Genomic DNA, 13,827 nt, shown 5'->3' on the forward strand with positions numbered 1-13,827 from the left:
TAATAAAATTCAACGATTCTCATATTCGTATTTTGCGGGCACCACCGTGTAGTGTTGTAAAGTAGAAAAACACTTTGCCGCCGATAGTGTTGACAAACTCAAAATTTAGCAGTTGTTATTCCATTCTCAAAAAGAAGAAGAAAAAACACGCACATTTTCTACAATCAGTTCATCGAAAAAAAATATTTACGGAAAAAAACACATCAAACAAATATTTTACAGACATGCCGCATCCTACCAAAAGAGTGCACGAGGAAGAGGAGCATAGAAAGCAAGACAAGGAGGGCCACAACCAAAACAAAGATGCACAGGCACCGGATGAATCTTCCAACGAAGTCGGAGACATAGGAGAATTTACAACTGTGGGTGGTGGAGTTGATTTCTACTGTTATTTTGATTGTTTACTTTTGCGTCTACTTGCAGAAAGCCTTCAAGAATGTGGTGGGAGCCACAAAAGCAGTGAATGCCTTTCCGCAGGGCACCGCTCGGGCGTTATACATGACCTATCCAGGCTATGCACGTGTTATAGACGACCTCAGCCAGCGTGTTGTGGGCTTAATTGGAAACGTGCTGCAAGTCGAGGGAATCAAGGGTGACATTAGGAAGCAAGTATTTGATAGACTATAACGATATTCTATCAGAAAAAACTCTTTTTACCCCATTCTTGGGCACTCTTGGTATCGTTTGGTATAATGTTCTCTTATTCCACAGACGGCAGCTAGACGAGCAGTTTGAAATGGTGCAGGAGTGCAATGACATACTCTTTGAGCGGGTTACAACGAACCTGGATCTAAAGGCTGGTCTACGCAGAAATCCCCAGCAAATGGTGGAGGTACAGATGAATGTTGTGAGCAGCAGCTCCTCGTCATCTGTTGCGGCAGATAGTAGTCCGTCGCTAGCTCAAGACAGCCCAAAGGCAGGCAGCTGGAATAGGAGCAGCGCCCCTCCGCAGAAAAACGTAGTTTCCGCCCGTTTATTTACGGCCAAAAACATAGTGCGCCCACAGATGCTATTTAAGGAGCCAGTGGATAACAGTGCCCTGAATCCATTCGTACCAAGACTCAAAGAAAAGCCAAACTCTCTGAAGCCATTAGCCCTGCTGCCCGAATATGACGATTCCGGCAATATCCAGGCCTATTTACATCCATACGAGTTTGAGTTGATGAAGTTTGAGCCTCCAGTGCAGCAGCTCCAGAAACAGAAGCCAATTCTGCCCAATCTGATGTCTGACACTGAACTCATGCTAGTGGACTCTGTTGAAAAGCTGAAGCAAGCATTAGAAGAACTGAGACAGGCACCTCAAATTGCCATTGATGTAGAACATCATTCCTATCGTACCTTTATGGGTATTACATGTCTCGTGCAGATGTCCACGCGCTCGAAAGACTACATATTTGACACCCTAATCCTGCGAGATGAAATGCATATATTGAATCTTGTTCTGACCGACCCCAAAAAGTTAAAGATTCTTCACGGAGCTGACTTAGATATTGAATGGTTGCAGCGCGATTTATCTTTGTATATAGTTAATATGTTTGATACACATCGCGCCGCGAAGGCCTTAAACTTGGCCAGGCTATCGCTGGCGTTTCTGCTAAAGCACTACATTGATTTGGACGTGGACAAGAGCCTGCAGCTGGCGGATTGGCGGATGAGACCACTGCCCCAGCAACTGGTGGACTATGCTCGACAGGATACACACTTTTTAATATATGTGTACGAGAGGATGACCAACGATCTCCTCGAGCAGCAGGTCGAGACCGGACTGCTCAACAACGTTTATATGATGAGCACAGAGGTGTGCAAAAAGCGGTACAATAAGCCACATGTTGGACCCGAATCCCACTTGGATCTAGTGCGAAAAACGAAAAGAAATTTCGACAATCGTCAGCTTTATGCCCTGAGGGGCATATTTGAGTGGCGCGATGCCACGGCGCGGCTGGAGGACGAAAGCTACGGATACGTTCTGCCCAATCACATGATGCTGCAAATCGCCGAGAGCCTTCCAAGGGAGATGCAGGGAATCTTGGCCTGCTGCAACCCCATCCCACCCCTAGTGCGGCAGCAACTGCATACGTTGCATCAAATCGTCCTCAAGGCGCGCGATCAGCCGCTGGTCAAAGTGAGTTTCCCATCGACGGCGCCCAGTTCCTGCAACTTGTTCTCAGTCGCTGGTTATTCCGATATTTTTTCATTAATTGATTGTAACTAATTTGAAATTAAGAGGTTTCCTCCAAGTTCAGTGCATGGTTTAATTTATTTCATATCTGGGCTTGTACACTCTTTCTTGTTGACAGAGAAGTCATGAAATGAAATGTGTGCTGAAGTTTGATTTTCTAGAAATCCAGTTGCATCTTTCCTATTATAAATAATTCTTTATTCTGTATTCTGCGTATGGGTTCATGAACGTCTTATTTTTTGCTTACTATTTCAGCCCATTTTGGAAGCTCGCAGCAGCACCCAAGCATCCCTGCCGCCGTCGTCCAAGGATTTCAGCAGCAAGCTCTACTGCCCGCACGACTTCTCGCATCAGGATGAAATTCGCGATGATCTCCCTACGTTGCTGAAACGAAATACATCCGGACGTCTTCAGCTTCCGGATGAGAAGCAGCTTCCAACCCAGGATAAATTAATTGCTAAGCCTTCAATGGCGCTGTTCGAAAAGTCCGATGGTCCCACCCAAGAAGAAGAGCTGCGTTGGGCTCATATGCGCAAGGAGAGCCAGGCCCTGCGAATGCCCTACAAACGCTATTTGGCGATACTTCCCTTGATGGAGCAGTTGAAGCAAGACCAAATTGCCCGCGAGCACAGCGAACAGCTGAAGCGGCGATTGTGCCCAACTGCGTCAGCTCCTGAGGAAAATATCAAACTGCAGGCGCCTGCGACCAAGGCAGAAGTTGAAATATACTCTCTTCCTTTGAAGGAACAACTGAAACGCAAGCACCAGTCCAACATGGACGGAGAACAGCCCAGTACAAGCAAGAAAGCGAGAAAGGATGAAAACACTCAACCCATAGTGAAGAAAGAAATTAACGAACAGAACGAATCTATCGAGGTGGTTGAGCCAACCGAGGAAAGTGATGAAGACGACGTTTTGGAAGTGCCCATTGAAAGACAACCCGCCGACCAAGCGAAACCCCCACAGAACCAGGGAAAAAGACAGAAACGCAAGCAGTTGCAGCAGCGTTTCAAGGCCAAGAATCGGGCAAATCACCCGCAGGGCTCTAACCTGCAAGTTCCGCAGCCCAAGCCAGCCGGAAACTTTGATTACAAGAACGTGGACTTCAGGCAATTCAAGGGCGGAGCGCAAAGGGCCCGCGGCACAGAAATTAAGCAGCAAATGCATGGCAAGGTGCGTCTACTTCTCAATAAGGGGTTACGTCTAATCAGTATTTTCAAGTAATCGAATTATTGTTTTGTAATTTTTTTAAACCTTGTAAAAATTCTCTACAAATTCTAGTCAATCGAATAAATATTTTAAAGAGTGAACAACTTGGCTAACATAGAAGATAAATAATCATTGAACTAGTCATATAATACTTGAAATACGCGTTTAATTTTGTTGTTAAATGGTGCCGATATGTAGATTTTAAGGCATTTGAAACTTGTTTTCATTGATATTAACGTCAAAACATTTGTCTTTTCCAGAACCGACCCAACAATCGCCACAATAAGCAGTTCAACAAGCTATTTACGTTTAGCAATGTGAAAAAAGAAGGCAAAAAGTAGCGTGCGACTGTCTCTTAAGTACACATCGAGCTGTGTACTCACAGGTCAACATACACCAATCATAAAAAATTAGGAAATGTAGTTTATTTTTGGTTGTTTATATTCTCTTGAGATAAGTGAAAAAATATAGTTATGCAGTTTAAAATTTTCTAAAATTGTACCTATTAAATAACGACGATACCTATTCTTAAAACTAAACTTTTGTATATTTTTGTTTAAGGTTCTCTTTACATTTTCATAAGGTATGGTGTCTAGCTCTGTTCAAAAATGTATTCTAAACATACATGCGTAAATAATTAATACATAATATATTAGAATCTTTTGGAAAATGTCAAAGATTTGCGAGTTTAAAATTTTAAAATGGCAAAATATGTTTCTATTTGCTTAATTTTTTGTCATCTTTTAGTATCTTAAGGTAAATAGGCAACTTTACCGACTATCCAAATCGTTTAAAAAAGATTATGTTTTTTGAAATTTGTCTAAAATCATTAGATAAGTTCCTATCTACCATTATTTTGGGGTCACGAGTGCAGAAAGGTGTGGACTTAACAACGATTTGGCTAGATGCCTAGAGCGTTTTAAACATCTTCTCTCCCTCGAGGTCCATGCAGTGCTCTACCACGGAATAGACCACCAGAAGCCTCCTTTCCACGCCCTTTTTATGCTTGTCAGTGATCAGCGGGTACAGGATATCCTGCTTGGATAGCCGGTCCACCAGTTCTGTTAGCACACCTCCGGAAAAGACTTGCAGGCGATCCCACGTAGACTTCCGTAAGCTACAAGAATAGACCTTGTATAAGGCTCTGTTTTGGAATGAACTTAATGCTACTCACAGACAACATTGATACAGAGGAGCCAGTATATCCAAGTGATCCTTGTTGGGATTCCCGAAGGCTTTTCCATTATCGATTAGCACTACGCGCTCCTCCCTGGTTTCGTAGTGATGCCGATCACCATTCTGTATCAGGTAGTCAAAAATGGCCACATCGATGAGGTCCAGTAACCGGATAGTTTCCATTTTATTCTTCAGACCTCTTCAATGAGAAACATCTATTAGAAAAGATACATTTACTTCCTAGAGCTTTCACTTACTTGCAGTAGTTCATGTCGTCCTCCCAAGGAGCTCGCTTGTCGTCCTTGTAGGTGCGCTGCCATGGTGACCGTCGCTTCGCCAGAGTTCCCGGCACAATGTAGATGAGCACGCCCTCGATATTGTGCCTTTCATTTCCGCAAACGCTCTCTTCCTCGTTGCAATAGTGACACTTTCCGTAGAGGCAGTACGTTTCCTTGCCATCCTCATCTTTCTCTATGTTTATCGTGTTCTGCAACTCCTGATCACCATTTTCGTAGATATCCTTCTTCAAGTTCACCACACGACCCACCACGATAGGCGTCCATCGGAGGTCCAGGACGGCTCCCAAATAGAAAGCATACACTTCCGCCGTGTGTCGATCTTTCCCGCTGTACACCGTTCCCTCAACTACCTCGTCCCTCGGATACCACTGTGGCTTGAAGATCACCTTTTGCTGCTGCGACAGGCGCATCAGGAGCTTCAATTGGGTTCCGCGTGCCAGGTTGCTCACCCTGGTGATTGGTTCACGACGCAGGGTCTCCAGGAGTTGGCCCATGGATGAATCGTATATCGGGTACACTTCATTTTCGTGTGGCCACTGAAAGGATTACAGATTTTTAGAAGCCTACAGAAATTATATTCAGATATAACTGAATAATTATGTAAATAGGTTCGGGGTGATAAGATATTTTACACTTCCCCCCAGCCCCGTTGACTCACCCAATTGGCAATGTCCCAGAGCACGCTGGCGTTCTCGTATGGCGCCGCCTTGTAGTTCTTTAGGAGCTTATTCCGGAACATGAAGAAGCGCGGATTCCGGTTCAGATAGGCGGGCTTTAGGTGGCGCATCTTGTGTCGGATCTTGTTCTCCAGTGCCCGGACGCTGGCCAAGTGCCCCTCCTCGGCGCTGAGGTAGTACATGAAGTAGAAGTTGGCACCCAAAACCAAGCCCAGGAGGCTGGCCACGATTCCCGCTATGATTACGCTGCGCTTGTTCATCCTGCCGCCTGGGTGCTAGCCTATTTTTAATATTACGTATACGCAACGGCGGCTGCAGCACTGGCGAAATGCTTAATTCTACCAAAAATCTTGTTGATATGGCCGGGCTGCCGCAGAGGCATGCTGCTATGGTTGTTTCTTTTTTTTTTTTTTGTGAGGTTGCACTTGCAATTGATGCTGCTGCTGGTCGTGTAATTGTTGCTGTACCTGCAGTCTCTGTTGCTGTTGCCTGTTTTTTTCTTGGCAGACATCGGCCGACAACTGTTCGCATCAGTCCATTGTTGTGCAAATTAATTGTGCTAGTACCTAGAAGCGTGTTCACATTAATTAATTTGTCACTATTGGGGTAGAAGTCCTTTTACTGGTTGGACTATGACAGTTAGATTATGGCAGTTTTACGAATATTTCCTCTATTGTTTTTATTTCAAACAATAATTTATAAATGAAAAGTTTAAATAATAGTTATAAGATTTTTATCTTTGATTAGGGTAGAATATATTCGTCTACAATACAAGCTAGAAGTCAACAGATGACCTCACAAAGTATATGAATTCTTAATCAGTACTATCTTTTAGGGATTTGTAACGTCGGCGATAGGTCGACCGGGTTGGCAGCCTGGGGGGGTGCGGTGTTTCAGCCTTTCTGGCAGCCCGATCGCGTAATAGGACCCTATTCAGCGTTTCGTGGAGGATCTGATCGATCTGGTAACGCGCTCAAAGCTAAGGTTAGGAAACCGCGTGGGAGCGGCGTTCTTTTTGAATTTAACCACGAAACAAGCAAGTTCGTGCAAGCAAGGAGAAGCATCCGGAAATTTTCGAGCAACTGCAGCGTAGTTTTACCCGCTGAGGAACCATCGTGCTGGGGCAGGACCAGCAGGCATACAGAAAGAGGGCCACAAGCGGCAATTTGGCGGTGTACGTACTGCTCAGTCAAGGCAGGGCGCGATCGTAGAAGCTAGCTAGGTCAGGGGTACCAGCGTGCGAGCTAGACCCCTGGTGGCAGAGAGGCGTAGTGCGAGCAACGCTTGGCCAGAAGAAGAAGAGAAGAGCGGGTCGCAGTTGCGGCGCGAATCTCTCAGTCAGGCCGCCCACGAGGCGGGGCTGAGGGGAGTCATCAAAACCAAGTAGGAGCTGAAAAATACAGCGAGCTCGACCTGAGCTGAAGCAGTCGGAGCGTTCGCGACGCTTTAAGGGGCGCTCCGCCGGAAATTCGGACAGGGTTCGGCCCTAACCTCACAGGAATCGGCGCGAAGTAGGCGCCATTCTGGAGCAGTGAAGAAGGTCGGAGTGCTGGCGGCGCTTTAAGCAGCACCCCGTCGATCACAGGAGCCGCCGTGCGACAGGCGTCATCCTGGAGGAGTAAAGACAAGGACGGAGTGCTGGCGGCGCTTTTAAGGAGCACGCCGTCGAACGGAGGAGTCACCGCAAAATAGGCAAACTCCTATAGGAGCAGTAGCGGGAGCGGAGCGCTGGCTGCGCTTTAAAGGAGCGTTCCGTTATTCGGAGGAGCAGGCGTGGACTAACCTTCAAGCATAGGATAGGAAGCAGGGACAGGGCGCTTGCGGCGCTTCCAAGAAGCGCTTTGTCGATCAGGAGAGCGGATAGACTCGACCGGCTGATGGCCTAACGGTGCCGGAAGCGGAGAAGAAGAAGTAGTGGGCGGAGATTTCGCGTCAGAGCTCTGCCACTGGCTGTATGTTTTGTTGTTGGCATTGTTGACGGGTTAGGCAAAGGCCCTCCCGAATTGCATATTATCTTTTCCAGCCTCGAGTAGTGGAAGCGCTTCAACAACTCGTCGCGGATGTATTGAGTGAGTAATCCTAAATCTATGCCAGGCCAGCAGAAGTGATACGGAATTCTCCGATCAATATTTTTCCTCGTTTTCCGAGTTCCAGCCCAAGAGGCTTCACCGGTTATACAGTCAACCCCACGCGTGGTCTTTGTAGTAGCGCTCTCTTAGTAACTAAAATCCGATGTCATGATGTTGAACGCGAGTCCGCAAATCCTGTCAAATCAAATATACATTTAAGTTCACAAATCTTTAGCAATAAGATATTATTAAGCGTTGTCAGAAAGATCATATATTGAAGTATTGGAATAGTCAGGAAGCTAGGATAAGGATGTCATCTAGAATTTTAAGGTCTTTTGTTAAGGAATAAAACAATGAAGTTTATAATGGAGTAAGAAAACATATTTCGCCTCGTTTGGGTCGCCACCGCCCTGCCACCAACCTATGCCATGTGCCTTCTTGGGGGATCTCCGAAGGATCCTAATATACTCTGGTCTGAGAAGCTCAGGTTTGACCCACGCTGTTCGTGGGGTCGCGCACGCATCATTATCGATTCAATTTATGATTCCCGAGGCAGCATCGAGGGGAGAGAAGGGGGTGTTCCAGAACCCACCCACTAGCCGGCGAGATCTGGCCGGACACAGCGTGCAACTCCCTCCTCTCGTCCGATATATCCAGAGATGCCACCTCACTGTTCGTTACAGTTATAATTATCTTAATCATAAATTTATCTGGCGCCCAACTAAGTGGCCATGTTTTTAGCATGGTTAGACGCAGCCATGTTTTGCGGACAAGTTTTTTTCGGCTGGTTACAGTGGCATGGCAGTAACCAGACCAAAACCCTCAGCAGTGGCGCGGGTACCGCTCGGAATTCTACACTCAGAGGAGAGAGTAGACCACAGTGCCTCGCAACCACAGAAATAGTTTCGTGTAGAGTTTAGCAGGACGGATTCTCGCAGGACTTTAGCAGGGGATAGGACCCAGCTGACCACGAGTTTCGGATAGCAGGCTGCTACAATGACGAAGGGACGGGAGAGACAGTGCCACAGTCGTTTGGAACAGCAGTATCAGTTAGCGGACTGATATCTGACCAAGCCTGTAAATTGGCAGCTAAATCCCGTCATCCCCTAGGAGAGCAGAAGGACGCTCGGAGTTCATTCGTAACAGGCACGAAATGACCACGTCCAAAGGGTTTCAGCTTATAGATCGCAGGCCTGGAAGTTAGCAGGACGGGCGACAAAGAGCTGGAAAGGGGAGTTTTCTACGAGCGAAATTCCAGAACGGAATTAGGTGAGAAGCAATGGCGAAGAGAAGAAGAATGTTAGGCAGCGTGCATGGCGGTAGGCAGGCTAAAGACGAAGGCGAAATTCAGTTTTAGAGTTTCGGTATTTGTGAAGCGAGCATTTTTTAGGTTAGGCAAGAAAGAAAGAAAGGATGAACCCGGCAGAGGCAGAGAAGGGGGCAGCGACTCCCAAAAAGGGGTCCATCTGCACACTATGTAATAAAGAAAGGACAACCGGCAGAGCCAGGACCAAGTGCGGACACGTGTTCCACAAGGCGTGTATAGCAACACACGCTAAATCGAAGCTGTCATGTCCGACGTGCAAGGTAGCGTGTTTTGAGAAAGCACAGGCGGCCGGCGTCAGGACTGGCGCAAGTACAAGTCAGCTGACTCGCAGGGGAGATTCACCCTGTGGGACCAGCCAAGCGAGCTCTCAAGCAGAGTCGGCAGGAGGCACAGCGGTATTGTGTTCGATTGTATCCCAATTAATCAGCGCTATGCAGGCGACGCTGCTGGAACAACTGTCAGAGCGAATAGACGAACGGTTCCACCAAAGGGCGCAATCAGAGAGCCAACTTTCCAAACCAGGTTGGGGGAAGACGGCTTCTTTCGGTGAAACTCAGAGACAGGAAGACAGAAGCTCCCACAAAGGTTACGGGCACAACAGATCAGTAGCGGAAGTAGGAAGCGACTTGGAATGGGAAGAGGCCCAAGAATTCTCAGGTGATGAAGCGGGTGAAGTGGAGGCAGTGGCTCTTATCTGCTGGAATTGCAGGAAAGAGGGTCACAGGTACCACGACTGCGCGGGCAAGCGGAAAGTTTTCTGTTTTGGGTGCGGAGCACCAAATGTTTACAAACCATCGTGTCCGAAGTGTCTAAAAAACGGGAGAGCGAACGCGCCGGATCGTCCAACTCAGCGCGTTCCGTCAGGAGTAAACAAGGACAAGTAGGAAATGAGTTCAGAGAAGAGTTTAATAGGTCTAAGGTAGAATGTAAGTATAGGTCAAGGAATACTAATAGGATAAGGCGCTATTGGCAGATGATGAAGACGAAAGAAACAATGAAGTACAAGACCTCAGACAGACGTCCTTTTGCCGAGGTCTGATTATTTGGAGAGGTAGTTTTAGGACTATTGGATACTGGTGCAGTAGTTAGCTGTATTGGAGGGAGTTCGGAGGAGACCGGAAAGGCTACCTACGAGCGGTAGGATAAGCAAGGGCGAGCGATAGGCACCTATCATGTCAAAGAGGTGAAACAGTAGTTCTCGCCTCCGTGATTGAGCTAAACAGGATCGTTTGAGATCCTGTTCTAGCTCTTGAGAAGGGGGCATTTTGTAACCGGGTTGGCAACCGGGTTGGTCGACCGGGTTGGCAGCCTGGGGGGGTGCGGTGTTTCAGCCTTTCTGGCAGCCCGATCGCGTAATAGGACCCTATTCAGCGTTTCGTGGAGGATCTGATCGATCTGGTAACGCGCTCAAAGCTAAGGTTAGGAAACCGCGTGGGAGCGGCGTTCTTTTTGAATTTAACCACGAAACAAGCAAGTTCGTGCAAGCAACTGCAGCGTAGTTTTACCCGCTGAGGAACCATCGTGCTGGGGCAGGACCAGCAGGCATACAGAAAGAGGGCCACAAGCGGCAATTTGGCGGTGTACGTACTGCTCAGTCAAGGCAGGGCGCGATCGTAGAAGCTAGCTAGGTCAGGGGTACCAGCGTGCGAGCTAGACCCCTGGTGGCAGAGAGGCGTAGTGCGAGCAACGCTTGGCCAGAAGAAGAAGAGAAGAGCGGGTCGCAGTTGCGGCGCGAATCTCTCAGTCAGGCCGCCCACGAGGCGGGGCTGAGGGGAGTCATCAAAACCAAGTAGGAGCTGAAAAATACAGCGAGCTCGACCTGAGCTGAAGCAGTCGGAGCGTTCGCGACGCTTTAAGGGGCGCTCCGCCGGAAATTCGGACAGGGTTCGGCCCTAACCTCACAGGAATCGGCGCGAAGTAGGCGCCATTCTGGAGCAGTGAAGAAGGTCGGAGTGCTGGCGGCGCTTTAAGCAGCACCCCGTCGATCACAGGAGCCGCCGTGCGACAGGCGTCATCCTGGAGGAGTAAAGACAAGGACGGAGTGCTGGCGGCGCTTTTAAGGAGCACGCCGTCGAACGGAGGAGTCACCGCAAAATAGGCAAACTCCTATAGGAGCAGTAGCGGGAGCGGAGCGCTGGCTGCGCTTTAAAGGAGCGTTCCGTTATTCGGAGGAGCAGGCGTGGACTAACCTTCAAGCATAGGATAGGAAGCAGGGACAGGGCGCTTGCGGCGCTTCCAAGAAGCGCTTTGTCGATCAGGAGAGCGGATAGACTCGACCGGCTGATGGCCTAACGGTGCCGGAAGCGGAGAAGAAGAAGTAGTGGGCGGAGATTTCGCGTCAGAGCTCTGCCACTGGCTGTATGTTTTGTTGTTGGCATTGTTGACGGGTTAGGCAAAGGCCCTCCCGAATTGCATATTATCTTTTCCAGCCTCGAGTAGTGGAAGCGCTTCAACAACTCGTCGCGGATGTATTGAGTGAGTAATCCTAAATCTATGCCAGGCCAGCAGAAGTGATACGGAATTCTCCGATCAATATTTTTCCTCGTTTTCCGAGTTCCAGCCCAAGAGGCTTCACCGGTTATACAGTCAACCCCACGCGTGGTCTTTGTAGTAGCGCTCTCTTAGTAACTAAAATCCGATGTCATGATGTTGAACGCGAGTCCGCAAATCCTGTCAAATCAAATATACATTTAAGTTCACAAATCTTTAGCAATAAGATATTATTAAGCGTTGTCAGAAAGATCATATATTGAAGTATTGGAATAGTCAGGAAGCTAGGATAAGGATGTCATCTAGAATTTTAAGGTCTTTTGTTAAGGAATAAAACAATGAAGTTTATAATGGAGTAAGAAAACATATTTCGCCTCGTTTGGGTCGCCACCGCCCTGCCACCAACCTATGCCATGTGCCTTCTTGGGGGATCTCCGAAGGATCCTAATATACTCTGGTCTGAGAAGCTCAGGTTTGACCCACGCTGTTCGTGGGGTCGCGCACGCATCATTATCGATTCAATTTATGATTCCCGAGGCAGCATCGAGGGGAGAGAAGGGGGTGTTCCAGAACCCACCCACTAGCCGGCGAGATCTGGCCGGACACAGCGTGCAACTCCCTCCTCTCGTCCGATATATCCAGAGATGCCACCTCACTGTTCGTTACAGATTTTAATCTATTAAATTCAATCCAAATTTATAGGAAAAGGTTGATGTTTAAATGATTATTGCAGTGCTTTAGAATTTCATTGAAGTCATTACATTTTATTTAGCTTAAGCCTATTCAGTGTCAACAAACAACAATTGTTTATCTTAAAAATACGTATACGTGTTTTTTAAATGGTCCTGACCCTGGTTAAAAAATGTATCTATGTATCTATACCATACCGCAAATCGGATCCGATGTTTACAAGCGAAAAGTGACCCCTTTGGGATTCTTGGCTCATCACTGCCCAATAAATCTTGCACTAGCTTCCTCGAACTAATTGGGTGCCGCCTCGATTTTGGCCACTTTCCACATCCACACGCATTCGAAAACGGGAAATTTTTGTGGCGTTCGGCTAAAACAAAGCACTTTACTGCCGCACTTAGATCGCCCTCTCATTTGCCGATTCGCATTTATAAATAGCCTTTGTTTATGTCGGAGAAAATGGGAAAAACGTGCGTTGCGCGAGGCCGGCACAGGTGAAAATCATGGGGGAAAATAAAAGCCACAACACAAGAAGCAGAGCGACCAAAACAAAAATCAGCTGATCCAAGTATTTGCAGCCCTGGCTTGAAGTATTGTTGTGACAGTCTGGCAACTCCGGATTAAGCTTCAAAAGTTACCGCTATTAAAATATAATATGTAAAAACAAAAGAATAAACATTAAGATTGGGTATGGAGAAGTTGAAATAGTGGGTGGGTATGTGCAAGTTATTCTGGAAACATAATCCAAAAGTTAATTTACACAGCTCACCTGAAAAGGTCAAGAGGTAAATTCACGAAGGAGTACAATACAAAATTATTTTGGTAAGTTTTGGCTTATTTTGGTAAGTGCTCATACGCAGTTAATGTATATTACAAAAAGGACAATGTCCTTTTTGGATGATCAACAAAATAAAAAAAAATATTTGAAGTAGTTTTTTTTAATCTTACTACATAATTAATAAATAAAACAATCACTCTTCAACATACATATTCCTACATAAAATATTCCCCAGCTTTTTTAAAATAAATAAAACAGTTCTTTGGTTTTCTTATGAAGATTATTTTATTTTTAAGAATGTTTATTTAAGATTAAATTAAGATATTTTTCAGTCTGTACATTTTCCTGGTTTAAGCCAACCTTTTGTAGATGGAGTAAGGTTAGGAGGGTCCAACCTTGCTCTGAGGGGTCCCAGTGGAGCAGAGCACATAAACTGCGCCCACTCCTTTTTTCGGGAAGGAAACTGGGGAGAGAAGAGAGACGGAGGAGCCGTCCCGGCCACATATGGCGCAAAATAAACCGACAAATGATAACGGCACTCGAGCAAACAACAATAAAGGACGAAAAGCACGAAAATTGAGTAAATGAAAGAAATAATGGTGTTGGGAATGTACAACAAGTAACCAAACGCACGAAAACACTTCCTACCTTACCCTTTTTTTTTTCTTCCCCGAAACCGAACAATTCCACCCAATTCTCACACTCTTCGATTCGAGTGCCAATGGCATCCTTCGCCAAATTTGTAGATGGTTGGGGAAATTCTAAGCGAGTTTGCGGGGCAAAAAGGGAACCCTCGGTGTCGACGCATTACGATTACCGTTAAATGTCACCCATAGACAGAAAAATAATATGGACCCTTTGTGTAAGGGGCTCATAAGTATTAAATGATTTGGTCAGTTTTTTCAGTGTAACTTCCAAAAGCCGGAAAATTTT

The 13,827-nt window shown here is 46.6% G+C and overlaps 2 protein-coding genes across 2 annotated transcripts; one reads left to right on the forward strand and one right to left on the reverse strand.

Annotated features, from left to right (window-relative positions):
* The first annotated feature begins 88 nt into the window (after nt 1–88).
* On the forward strand, nt 89–3,878 carry LOC6500904 (exosome component 10). The gene is made up of 5 exons (XM_001954101.4): nt 89–362; nt 424–605; nt 712–2,122; nt 2,435–3,352; nt 3,649–3,878. The coding sequence occupies exons 1-5, from the start codon at nt 225–227 to the stop codon at nt 3,727–3,729; spliced, it is 2,730 nt and encodes a 909-aa protein (XP_001954137.1). The 5' UTR covers nt 89–224; the 3' UTR covers nt 3,730–3,878.
* LOC6499688 (glycosaminoglycan xylosylkinase homolog) lies at nt 3,807–12,649 on the reverse strand. The gene is made up of 5 exons (XM_014910701.3): nt 12,314–12,649; nt 5,522–6,106; nt 4,822–5,399; nt 4,563–4,763; nt 3,807–4,505 (listed from the first exon to the last, which is right to left on the reverse strand). Exons 2-5 carry the CDS (start codon nt 5,798–5,800, stop codon nt 4,298–4,300), a joined length of 1,266 nt encoding a protein of 421 aa, XP_014766187.1. The 5' UTR covers nt 5,801–6,106; nt 12,314–12,649; the 3' UTR covers nt 3,807–4,297.
* Between the last annotated feature and the right edge of the window lie 1,178 nt (nt 12,650–13,827).

The sequence above is a fragment of the Drosophila ananassae genome, chromosome 2L (genome assembly GCF_017639315.1).
Source record: "Drosophila ananassae strain 14024-0371.13 chromosome 2L, ASM1763931v2, whole genome shotgun sequence".
In the NCBI taxonomy this organism is placed as follows: Eukaryota; Metazoa; Arthropoda; class Insecta; order Diptera; family Drosophilidae; genus Drosophila; species Drosophila ananassae.